The 13,308-nt window shown below is 40.6% G+C and overlaps 1 protein-coding gene across 7 annotated transcripts in view; it reads right to left on the bottom strand.

The window, feature by feature from the left end:
- The window catches only part of PHF8 (PHD finger protein 8), a 106,587-nt gene that overhangs the window by 45,333 nt on the left and 47,946 nt on the right, over window positions 1-13,308 (bottom strand). For 5 of the 7 annotated variants that reach the window (XM_072816968.1, XM_072816966.1, XM_072816967.1 and 2 more), the window contains exons 9-14: window positions 9,841-9,928; window positions 9,380-9,486; window positions 7,777-7,868; window positions 5,215-5,304; window positions 3,045-3,347; window positions 2,191-2,294 (exon numbers count right to left, since the gene is read on the bottom strand). In XM_072816968.1, the coding sequence (XP_072673069.1) occupies window positions 2,191-2,294; window positions 3,045-3,347; window positions 5,215-5,304; window positions 7,777-7,868; window positions 9,380-9,486; window positions 9,841-9,928 (784 nt within the window). The remainder of the gene's footprint in view (window positions 1-2,190; window positions 2,295-3,044; window positions 3,348-5,214; window positions 5,305-7,776; window positions 7,869-9,379; window positions 9,487-9,840; window positions 9,929-13,308) is intronic. The other 2 variants (XM_072816971.1, XM_072816972.1) reach the window with 1 other exon arrangement.

The following is a 13,308-nucleotide window of genomic DNA, read 5'->3' as shown; positions in this document are numbered from 1 at the left end:
CTCTACCTGCCCTTGGGATCCTTTTTCCCCACAAAAAAATGCGACGAAGGTATCCTTGGCATTTGTGTTCCTTCCTATACTGTTCATACTTTACTTGGTTCTTGACTGTTCCTGTCTGGTATTCTGGGGGTCCAGATGATCACTCTTACTGCCTACCTCTGCCTCCCTACATGTTTCAGGATTTCTGATGATCTGCTTAGCTTCTGGTTATACCCATACCATCATCACCATCACTTTTCATCTTCATCATTTTATTTATAAGAGCTACCACTGATTAAGCATTTACTATGTGCTAGGCCTTGTGATAAGGACTTCACATACATTACCTTATTTAGTCCTCCAACAACCCTAGGGTAAGCTTTATCTATAGAAGAGATATAATGAGGACACTGAGGTGCAGGGTTAATTAACTTGCCAAGATTGATCACACACAGTGAATTCGCATCAGGGCTGGGATTCAAACTCAGGACTGATTCCCAAGCCTGTGTTTTTTGTTGTGAATGCTTTTGTTTTATTCTTTTAGAAAATGTTCTGTTAAAAATTATTTTAAGAAAAGTAATACATGCAATTGCTGGGTCGTAGGGCAGATCTATTTTTAACTCTTTGAGGAACCTCCACACAGTTCACATTACCCCAAAGATACAGATGCCATGAAACGCCGGGACACCTGCACCCCGATGTTTCTAGCAGCAATGTCCACAATAGCCAAACTGTGGAAGGAGCCTCGGTGTCCATCGAAAGATGAATGGATAAAGATGTGGTTTATGTATACAATGGAATATTATTCAGCCATTAGAAACGACAAATACCCACCATTTGCTTAGACGTGGATGGAATTGGAGGGTATTATGCTGAGTGAAATAAGTCAATCAGAGAAGGACAAACATTATATGGTCTCATTCATTTGGGGAATATAAAAATAGTGAAAGGGAATAAAGGGGAAAGGAGAAAACTAAGTGGGAAATATCAGAAAGGGAGACAGACCATGAAAGACTCCTAACTCTGGGAAACGAACTAGGGGTGGTGGAAGGGGAGGTGGGCGGGGGGTGGGGGTGACTGGGTGGCAGGCACTGAGGTGGGCACTTGACAGGATGAGCACTGGGTATTATTCTGTATATTGACAAATTGAACACCAATAAAAAATAAATTTATTTAAAAAAATTAAAATAAAATAAAAAAGAAAAGTAATACATGCTTGTTGTACAAAACTCAAATGCTACTGAAGTGAAAATTTCCTCTCCTGGCTCCCCTACTATCCTACTTTCCAGAGATAACTATTGTTACAAGTTTGGTGTGACAAGTGTAAAATATATAATGAATATATTTATTTGCATGATTACATATGATTATCTCTAGAAGAAAATTATTGACACTGGTCGTCCATGGGGAGGGGAACTGGGGAATAGGGACGGGGATAAAATTTTTCACTATGTATTGTTACATACTTCTGCAATTTTAAACAGCATATATTAAATTTTAAACCTCCTCATAAAAATTAAATTAAAAATAAGGAAGTCTGTATGCCACTTTTCTACACAAGCACACACACACACACACACAAACACATGTGCACACACACCTTTTTAAAAAATTAAAATGGAACTATTACTATATATTATTTTGTAACCTGATTTTTTTCACTTAAGAATACATCTTGGACACCTTTTCATGTCAACAGATATTAAATTTATTCCCTTTAACAGCTACATGGTATTCTATCCTATAGAGGTACCATAATTCATTTAACCAACCCTTATTGATTAACACAATTATAATTACTTTCTATTACAATGATGCTATGAACACTGAACATTTCTCTTAACACACCTGTGCAAATATTTCTGCAAAATTCCTAAAACCCTCACAGCAGAAGATATATTAAAAAACTAATGCTCTTAATCAGTATGCTATATTCCCTTTTATTTCTGCCAGTGGTTCTGACCCACTGACTTGCTGAAATTTCTACAACTTATACAAGACTTTTCTCAGACTGCCAATTAGATTCCAGGCCTCTCCCCCAACACACCATGGTTCTCTGAACTAAGCGATATCTGATAATATATGGGTATTTCCCCAAGTGCAGTCCCTCCCCCACCCATGTCCCAGCCCCAGGTCCCAATTCCATGCTCTATCTCAGTGACATGTTGCCACTGAGTCCCAGTATCTCTGTGTTCCTTCTTCCCATCTTACCTGCCATTAGACACCAACAGGGCCAGCGGACCCTCATTCCCATCAAGGTCCAAGTCTGGTGAGTCATCATCTGAGTCATTCAGGCAGGTACCAGTGATGTTGAACTGCAGAAGGAGGAGGCTCAGTTGTCACCTGTCTGGGACTCTCATGTGAATCAGGATGACCAGTTCCTTTAGGTTTCACTGGTTGAGTTCACTGTTAAAAACCACCTGAACCAAGGCCTCCTGCTACACTGTCCCCCACCCCCACCCCAAATCATCACAAGAAGAAGAGGCTGAGAATGTGTGGCTACCTCGGGGGGAACCTATCAATCTTGTAAAACGTGTTCCCCAAAAAGAGGGGAGAGCATCTTCACATGCCCATGCAGAGCATCACAATCTTGAAGCAAGGTGGAGTTCTGGAGAAGGGCTTTTCTTAAGGACCTGTTCAAGACTCCAACCTGACACTCACGTACCATATTCTTAAATGTTACTCCCATCCAGCATTTCCAGATTTAGCTCAGATAGTCATGTTTTCTGAGAAAAGCTCCTGACCATCACTCCTGCTCAGATAAACTCATCCCCCCCTCTGTGTCTGAGGGTCCCATATATGGTATTTATAATACCTCATTGCACTCATTTGTTTTCATGCCTGTCTTTCTCACTAGACTGTCAGTCTCTTGAGGGTTACATTCACAGCACCTATCACAGTGCCCAGCACAGACAAGGTCTCAATAAATGCCTGTTAAATGAGTGGGACTGGTAGCCTAACACCAGGGGCCCTACGGGAGGTGGGAGTACAAGACAATCCTTTTGATACCCTGCTCTTCCAAGGGACCCAAAGGGGATGGGCTGAACCCATGGGCCAGCACCCACCTTTGCTTTCTGGGAAGAGCCTGTCTTCAGTGCCTGATGATTGTATGTATCCATGAGATTATAGCTCAATTGGCCAGCAGGCCCCAAGGCTGAGCATTCCTTGCCCTTTCGCTCTGCCTTCTTGAAGAGTTCCTTGGGCTTCAGGCCTTTCTTCTTTGAACCACTTTTGGAGGGCAGTGACAGCCTGGACATGGATACTGAAGTGGAATGGACTGGCCTGGTTAAGGGAATGGAGCCAGCTGGGAAGATCCTCTGCAGCCCAAAGATATTGCTCGCCTTCCCAACGTTCTGTTGGAAGATATCCTACAAGAGTATTAGTACACGAGGGGGTTAGAGCTTACTCAAGGGTTCTCTCTATGCTAAGAGCAGTGGTCTATTCATGGCACTGGCAGTAATGCCATGGAAGCAGCTTACAGATGCTCCACCTCTAGATGCACACCCTAGTTTTTTCATAGTGAGTTCATCATCAAGAATTTACTGGGTGGCATTTCTTTACTCAGTCATCAACAAGTAAGGAGAAGACGAGCAGAGGAAAAGCCCAGCACTACTGTCAAAATTGGAGTAGACTCCAAATGCAGCTGGCGTGAAACAGAAAATACTTGAGTCCTAAACTGTGTGGTTCCAACCCTAAGGACTGCAGGATTCGAGACAGGGTCTAGTTCCAATTCTGCCACTAGCTAGCTCTGTGACCTCAGGTAAGTGATCTGACTACTAAGGCTCTGTTTGCTCAGCTGTAAAATTAAAGGAGCAGACTAGAAAGGTGGTTTTCAAAGATGCCCCATGGCTCCTTTGAATTTCTTGGGAGGATCCCTGAAGACTGGAGGTGGGTGGAAGGCAAACAAGAGGAACATGTGGAGATCTAAGCCTCTTGCCTTCACCTTATTCACATCAGCTGTGCTTTGATTGGTTGTCTATTGACCTTCCATGTAAGATTTCATTTGATGGAGGGAAAAAAATGGTTCCATCACTTTAAAACATTTGAAAGCCAATGGACCAGACATGATCCATCTCTACATCCTTTTTTTAATGAGCCTAAAGTTTTGTATATACAAAATTGATGTAAGTGGAAAGAGCTGGAGAAAAGGTAGGTCCTGTAACTAAAATCTGAAGGATTCTGACAGATGGGAATGGAGGAAAAGGAGGTAGGAGGTGGACAATGTAAGCTATGGTGTAGGCAGTAAAACATGCTGCACCCAGTGAGGCTAGAAGCCCAACTTCCCAGTGGCTCACTCTGACTACCCTTCAGCATAGATTTAGTGCCTATATCCTGAGTGCTAAATGAAAATTGACAGCTTCTAAGTTAAAGGAGAGTTTAAACTTCCTTAAGTCCAATTGTCCTCTGGTGCCTCTGCTACTTCACCAGCCCACACCAAGTTCTCTCTTTGCTACAAAGTCTATTAATAACAATGGCTCACATTTATTGAGTACTTACTCTGCCAGGCACTGTGCAGGGGCTCTACATACATTAGCTCTTGATCTTAACAAAACTCGGAAAAGGTAGTTTTACATTCTCCCTTTATAGATAAGGATACTAAGGCTCTGAAAGGCTTGCATGTGAAGGAGCAGGAACCAGAATCCGTCTCTGAGTCTCTTACTATCTATACCTTACTGCCTCATGGTATAAGCCACCTGTTGAAAAATGCCTTTGTAATCATGTTTAATCTGGGAGAATTGTCATTTTGTAGAAGGCAGAGACTGAGTCAAAATATTAATACCAACAACTCCTACTATGACTTCCACCACCCACCACTATCACGACCCACCATCAGAATTTATTGAACACTTACTATATTGCCAAGTACTATACTCAAGTGCTCAGCCTGTGTCACCTTATTTTAACAACCCCTGAGTAGGTGTAATTATCCCCACTTTAGAAACAAGGAAACTGAGGCTTAGGCAGTGGACTTTGCCCAGGGTCCTCTACAAGATTCTGAGTTCTTTGTAGGCAGACAATGAATTATTTATGTATTGTAAGCACCTAGCCTAATGTGAGGCACCCTGGAGGCCCATGATAATTATTTAAATTAATGAATAAATAAATGAGTAAATAGAGTCCTTGGTGGGGTTTTGCCAACCCTACCCTGAGCTCTCAAGTCAACTGAAGAAGCCTGACCTACCACTTGAGCCTTGAGCCCTTCCCAAATGCCTCCCCTGTGCCCCTGCTTCTTACTTCCACCAGGCGGATCTCCCTAGCCAGATCTTTAATGAGCTGTACGGTCCGCACTGTCTCCGGAATCTCATCCTCGTGGTCTGGCAGAGCCTGTCAAACAAAAGGCATAAGGAATAGACCCACACATAAACAGACAAGTGATTTTTGACAAAGGTACCAAGGTAATTTAATGGAGAAAGAGTAGTCTCTTTAACAACCGGTACTGGACCAACTGGATAACCGTATGCAAAAAAAAAAACCTCAATCCATATCCTTGTCACACATATAAACTCAAAATGGATCAAAGGCTAAAATGTAAAATCTAAAATTATAACAGCTTTAGAAGAAAACAGAGGCAAAAATCTTTGCAACCTTGGGTTAGATCAAGATTTCTGAGGACACAAAAAGCATGAACCATAAAAGAAAAACTGATAAATCGGGTTTCTAAAAAACAAAAACTTTTTTGAAAAACACTGTAAAGACAAATCAGAGACTGCAGGGAAATGTTTGCAAAACCTCTATCTGATAAAGGACAGTGTAAAGGGGTGTGAGGAACTTGGTGAGGAGCCACACCCCTCAAAAAAGTCAAGGACCTGGGGGAGATCCCTGGGGACAACCCAGTCTCTCCACTTGTGAGGACAGAGCCCAGTGCTGAGCACCTACAGGGCCATGGCTAGCTCAACAGCAACCCAGGTTGGGATCTCTTGAGGGTCTCTTTTAATTTGTCTGCAATCTTTCTGAGTCCTCGAGATTTCCATCTTTAGGTAGACAGATCTCTTAAGCTTTTCCCTTGTGATTTCTTCTACCAGTGTTCACTTCACTTCTGTATCCAGAGGACTGATAAAAAAAAATCCTCAGCATTACCTTATTTCCCATGGTTTGATTCTTTATCACTTTAATTCTTTTAATCTATCTGGAATCTATTTTGGTGGCTGGATAGGGGTAGGGTCTGAGGATCCATGTGATCTAGCTGGATAAATTTAATAGCTCCCTCCTCCAGGCCCAGTGGCTCTGGAAAGGTGAGGGAGCAAGTACCTCCCATGGAAGTAATCTTCACAAAAGACTACTTCCATGAGAATGGGCTCCTCAGATCTGTGTCCTACTCTTCTTCAGCTCCCCTTGGCCATGCTATTTGGGGTCATCCTGGCTCAAGGCATGAGTATTGAGGACTCATTCCTCTCCTTTGTTGTTCCTGGGATAGAGTCACTCTGAAGGTCACTTCATGGTCGGGAGGCGGGGTAGGGGGCAGTGGTCAGAAGGTAGACACACCTGAGCGATGTGGAGAAATAGAAGAGTAGGCTAAGGCCCAGATGCAGGTATGTGCAGGGAGAAAAGAAGTCCCAAAACATGAAGTCCAATGATGTCTGAGGGGAAAGTTGGCAACCGAAATGGGGAGACTATGCAGGTTAAGCCTACAATGGCTAAAATTGTAGGGGGGTAGTCACTCTGTATGCAGGGGGGAAAGTCTATGCAGGGGGGACACTGTATGCAGGGGGGGAAGTCTATGAAGAATATCAAAAGCATAAGAGAACATCTTGATATTTCTTCTGTTTTGTTGCATTTCTTAAAAATTTTTTTTAAAGTCAACATGTTGAGTAGGTAATTCATTTACATAAGTCAAAAATCAAATATAAAAAGATACATATTGAAAAGCCTCAATATACATTTGTCCCTGCCATCAGTCCCATTAGCCCATACCCACAGGTAATCACTTTTACTACTGTCTTCCGCATCCCTCCAGATTGTGTCCTCAGCACATACAAATATAATTTTTATTTCCCCCCTTTTAACACATAAGGTAGCACATCATCCACATGGTTCTATGCCTCTAGCTGACAAATTCTGGAGATCTTTCCAAATCAGTATACAGAAAACTTCCTTAATCTCTTTTATAGCTGTTTAGTATTCAATTGGACAGATGGATATTGGTGTATTTCTAAAAAGGCATTTTGGCAGTATGCATCAAGAGCCTTACATTTTTTCATATACTTTGAGCCAATAATTGCTCTTCTAGGAATCCATCCTGAAGCAACAGTCAAGAGATGAGGGACAAAGGTTGGTGCAAATAGACAGTCACCGTATGATTTTCTGTAACTACCCCACAAATAAATAAAGCAACAATAAACAAGTGGTTAGGTAAGGATGGTACATCCCTGCAAAAGAATATCATTTAGCTATTAACAATGGAGAACTTTGATGACACAGGAAAATGAACACAAGTCAACAAATTCAGATACAAAATTGTATGTACAGAGTGATAGCAATCATGTTTCTTAAATGCATATAAAAAAGACCAGAAGAAAATATATCCAAATGTTAATGTTAATTCCGAGTGTTAAAATTACAGGTGATGTTTCTCCCTTCTCATACTCTTCTGTAGTCTTTCTAATTTCTTTTTATAATCAGAACAAAAGGTTTGAAAATGTAATCCAAGGAGTCCTAGCCCAGTCCTCCATTCTAACCCCAGGAGCCCACAAGCCTCCCCCATCTCTTCTACTTCCCCAAAGCATCTTTTGGTAGATACCCAAAGCCAGTCCCTATTGAGGGCAAACTCTAAGGACATAGAGAAAAGTGTATATTTACTTCTTTCCTTGTCCAGGCTCTAAAGGCCAAGTTCAGAGCTTTGCCACCATGCACCAGGTAGGACGCTGGATGCCTCCTGTTCTCTCGCAAACCTAAATGGGGCAAGAGGAAGGCAGAAGGTCAATGAAGCCACGCCGGGAAGTGAAGGAATTGTTAACTTTTTTTCAGGCAACCAGAAAAAATGCTCAAGGTTCTAAGCACAACCCCAGATCTCAGTTCTTATAATACTGTTCATTTAATGAGTACCTTCTACATGCCAGACATCTAATATCTACTCTTTCATTTAATCCTTATACCCACCCTCTAAGCCAAATATCATCATCTTCACTTTACAGTTCAGGAAACGAAGGCTCAAAGAGGCAAAAAGACTTAACCAAGGGCACAAAACTGAAGCTGTGTCTATCTAAATCTGAGGCTTGTGCTCCCTCTACCACACTGTAGGTTGTCTGACTCTTGACAGAGAATGTAACCACTCAGGAGGACCATGATTGCCACCTACATAGATCTGAAGGGCCATTAATAAATACCCTTATTCTAAGTTACTCCAGGAGGAGGTTATGACAAAAAGCCAAATTTTGGCTCAATACAGAATTTTCTACTGAACTAAACTGTTCAGAACAGGTAATAAGTGATTAGTAGCCTCTGATTGAACACTTGAGTGATAACCTGAATAGTTGGCAGAATGAGGGCTTGAAGTCGTGGGAAGGAGACTCTACTCACCAGCCTCTGAGGTTCTTTTTTTAAAGTTTGTTTGTTTGTTTATTTATTTATTTAAGAGAGAGAGAGAGAGAGAGAGAATATGTGCATACACACATGAGCAGGGTGAGGAGTGGAGGGGTTAGGGAGGAAGGTGAAAGAATCTCAAGCAGACTTCCCACTGAGCGCAGAGCCTAATAGGGGGCCTGATCTCACAACCTCAGCTGAAACCAAGAATCAGATGCTTAACCAATTGAGTCACTCAGGCACCCTGGCCTCTGAAGTTCTTTGCAACTTTAAAATGCTGATTCCTTATGGTCAAGTTACCCTGAACAATCCCAGGTCTGAACAAGGGAGCTGCTCTATTTCAAAACAGACCAGGAAAGAGGAATCCCAGCCGGTTGGCTTCTACCTGGGAACCAACACAATGGTGCCAGGATGGTCAGGACTGGGCCTTGTCCCCATCCCCAGAAAGCACATTCAGGAAACAGACTGTCCAGATTGAGTCTTCAATTAGCAGGAAAAAGGGATAATTTCACTGTGATTCAATTTTCTCACCCACCTTTGCTAAATAAAGTTAAAATTCGCACTCTACCTTTCATTATACTTAGTAAAAGAGCCAATCTCAAAAGATTACACACTATATGATTCCATTTTTATAGCATCTTTTAATGACAAAATTATGGAGATGGAAAAACAGATTGGCAGTTTCCAGAAGTTATGGACAGTGCAAGGGGAATGGGTGGGTGAGACTATAAAGGAGTAGCACACTAGGGAGATCTCTGTGGTGATGGAACAGTACTGCATCTTCACTGAGGTGATGGTTATGTGCATGTACATACACATGCATGCATGCTCAGACTCAGGGAAGCAGGGCAAAAGGGGCAGCTGGCAAAGGGATCCATACCTCGAAAGATGTCCAGGATGTGCTTTCCCACATACCAACAGATGGTCTCAAAGTTAGGAAACTTGAAGAGGTCTGCTGTGCTCAGCCGCTTCTCAATCTCATAGGCTCTAGAAGAAGCACATGACAACAGAGATCCTGTTTACTGAGCACCTACTATGTATCAGGTATTGCTCTGAATGCTTTGTATTCATTAACTCTAATCATCACCACTACCCTGTCAAATCCAACTTTGTAGGTTAGGGAACTTGAGCTCAAAGGTTATGGGACTTGCCCAAAGTCACATAAATGACTAAGTGAGGAAGGGGTATTCATCCTCACACTGATCATTATCAGGAACGAATATCTATTTCTTTCTGATCATCTCGCATCCTCTATATTGCACTCCTCACTAGAGGGGAGAACCCAAGGACTCCAGCAGATGGGAATGGCCAACGTGGGATCACAATGGCTTCAGCACTCACTTGAGTTGCATTTCGATGTTAAGGCTGTGTAAGAAGTTCCCTCCAAAGGCGAGGCAGTCCACGGGGGTCAGCACAGCATGGATCCATCCTGCAGTGTAACATGACAAAATCATAGCTGGCAGAGTGCCTTACTTCCTCTGGACAGCACTGTCCCACTCAGCTCAAACACAACTCCTTAGAGCAGGCAAGCCAGCATTGACTCAGAAAGTTCTGGCTCCTCCACTCTCCCATCACCTATGCTGCCACCATTAGAAACCTGAACTGGACCAACTTATATGGGGTTATTAAATTCCTATTTCCCTCCCCTCGACTTCAAGTCTCTCTGCTGCCTCAACCATCTTCTCTCTCATCTCTTAAAAGGGCATCACCTCCTTGCCAAGTCTCTCCCTTTTAACTAAATAAAACAAAGAGCTCTTGTGCTGAACAAACCTGAGTTCAAAGTCTGCCATTTTCTAGCTAAACATCTACTTCACAGGTTGGTTGTAAACTATGCATCTAGTTGGAACTCAATCATTCTCCTTGCCCTTGACTCTACACTGCCCTCTGAGACCTAATTTTTCTTCTTAAACCTTTCTCATATTCATCGCCCTTTCCCCATCCATCCATCCATCCATCCATCCATCCTACCAATGCCCTGGTTCAGATCCCTCATTATCTGTCACCTAGGCTACTTGCAACAGCCTCAAACTGGCTTCTCTACACCAGTGGTTCTCAAGGTATGGTCCAGGGAATGCTGGGACTCTGAGACTCCCTGAGAGCCTAGCAAGGTCAAAACTATGCCCATGATAATACTAAGAGGTTGTCTTTTTTTACCCTCATTCTCTCACAGGTATACAGTGGAGTTTTCCAGAGGGTAAATGACAGGATATCACAACATGCAGAAGCAGATTTGAGGATTCAGTAGATATGCAATGATATGCAATGCTTATCATTTTCTATTAATCCAGACATTAGAAAGATTTGCAAAAATGTAAATGCCATTCTTCCCACTAGATTTTTATTTGAAAAGTTATTTTTCATAAAAATTATTCATGCTAACACATAATGAGATTATAATTTCTCAATTAATAAACAAGTACTTTGAATTTTTCTGTTTTAATTTATAATACGGTAAATACTGATGAATATAAACCACATAAATAAAAACTCTGTTGGGTCCTCAGTAATATTAAAGAGTATAAAGGGGTCCTGAGTCCAAAGTGTTTGCAAACCACTACTCTCTATACTAATCTCAATCTCTGAAATCTATCCTCCACATCTCAACCCTAAATGACAGATCTAAAATACAATAAATATATATATATATATATATATATATATATATATATATATATATATATCTGTCCATGTCATCCCCACACAAAATCCTTCATGAAATGTACATCCACCGGAGAATGGATAAATTGCCATATACTCATACAACAGAATACTGGAAAGTAAGTAACATGAGTGAACATGTATCAACGTGAATCTCATAATAGTGTTCAGAAGAAAAAGCAAGTTGAGAATTATATAACATTCAAAAACATATAAAATATTCAAAACATGATACTGAAATGGCCTATTGATCTTTTGTCTCTAGCACTTAGCCCAATGTGGGAGGATTCAGTAGATATGCAATGCTTATAAACTAATTCAATTATACCCAGTTCATGGGACTTCATACCAATAAGTGAATTAATACAATTCAAATCTCTGATAGGCAAATTCAATTCATCAAACAGTTATTAAGTGCTCAGGGTCGAAAAGGTATTATGTGATACTCTATTAGGCAAAGGATTCAAAGATGAATAAATAAATGAATAAATACCTGGGCACAGAAAACTATGAAAGAGAAAAGCAGATGGGTGTGGGGGAAGGTAACTTGTCTCACCATATATTAAACATTCTATATAAAACCAATGTAATCAAATCAACATGATATTGATATATGAATAGACAAACAGATCTGTGCAACAGAAAAGAAAATCCAGAATTATACAATATAATATTAGACAAAGATGTTAAAACTATATGACTATTTTATTTTATTTATTTATTTGAGAGAGAGAGCACGCACACACAATTGGGGAAGAGGCAGAGGGAGAAGGACGAGCAGACTCCCCACTGAGCAGGGAGGCTGATGCTTGGCTCAATCCCAGGACCCTGAGACCATGACCTAAACTGAAGGCAGATGCTTAACTGACTGAGTTTGCCAGGCATCCCTATGACAATTTTAAAGGTGCTATCATAAGAATGCTTCAATGAATAAGTATAAACATGCTTGAAATAAAATAAGAAAAAGAAGATATAAATAACAAATGGAAATTTTAGAACTGGAAAATACCATATCTGAAATAAATAATGAAACAGATGGACTCAACAAAATAAAGACAATGGAGAACCAAGTTGGAGGGCTAACAGTTCCTTCCTTTAAAACTTACAAAAAAAATAAATAAATAAAATACAACAAATGTAGAGTAATTGAAATAGTGTGATAGTGTCATGAGGATAGACATAAAGATCAATGGAATAGAATTCATTCAAAGCCCAGAAATAAATCAATACATCTATGGTCAATTGATTTTGGACAAAGGTATCAAGACAATTCAAAGGGGAAATAATAGTCTTTTCAAATGATCCTGGGACAACTGGACAGCCACATGAAAAAGAATGAAATTGGACCCTTCCCTCATACCATATGCAAAAGTTGACTTGAAATGGATAAAAGACCTAATGTAATAATCATAACTACAAATCTATTAGAAGAAAACAAAGGTAAATCTTCATGACCTTAAATTATGAATCAGGCAATGATCTCCTAGATATGACACCAAAAGTACAAGCAAATAAAGAAAAAAGTAGATGACACCTGGGTGGCTCAGTGGTTGAGCATCTGCCTTTGGCTCAGTTTGTGATCCAGGGTCTTGGGATGGAGTCCTGCATTAGGCTCTCTGTGGGGAGCCTGCTTCTCCCTCTGCCTATGTCTCTGCCTCTCTCTGTGTGTCTCTCATGAATAAATAAAATCTTTTTTAAAAAGTAGATAAACTGGACTTTTGTTCTTCATAGGACACTCTCATGAAAGTGACAAGAGATAAAATATTTTCAAATCACATATATGATGATAAGGTCTAATAACCAAAATATATAAAGAACTTCTACAACTCAATAAAAAAAAAAATTACCTAATTAAAAAATGGGCAAGTTTTGAATAGACACTTCTACATAAAAAGATATACAAATGTCCAATAAGCACATGAAATGTTCAACATTTACAGTCATTATGGAAACACAAATTAATATCTCAATGAGATACCACTTCACATGCACTAGAATGGCTATAATCACAAAGACAGACAAGAACAAGTGTTGGGGAGGATGTAGAAAAGTTGAGACCCTCATAAATTGCTAGTGGGACTGTAAAATGGTGTAGGTGCTTTAGAAACATTTTGGCAGTTCCTCAAGAAGTTAAAACAGAGTTAACATATG

The sequence above is a fragment of the Canis lupus genome, chromosome X, assembly GCF_048164855.1.
Source record: "Canis lupus baileyi chromosome X, mCanLup2.hap1, whole genome shotgun sequence".
NCBI classification, from domain to species: Eukaryota; Metazoa; Chordata; class Mammalia; order Carnivora; family Canidae; genus Canis; species Canis lupus.
The sequence above is the reverse complement of the archived record's forward strand: the minus strand, read 5'-3'. Positions and strand labels throughout refer to the sequence as shown.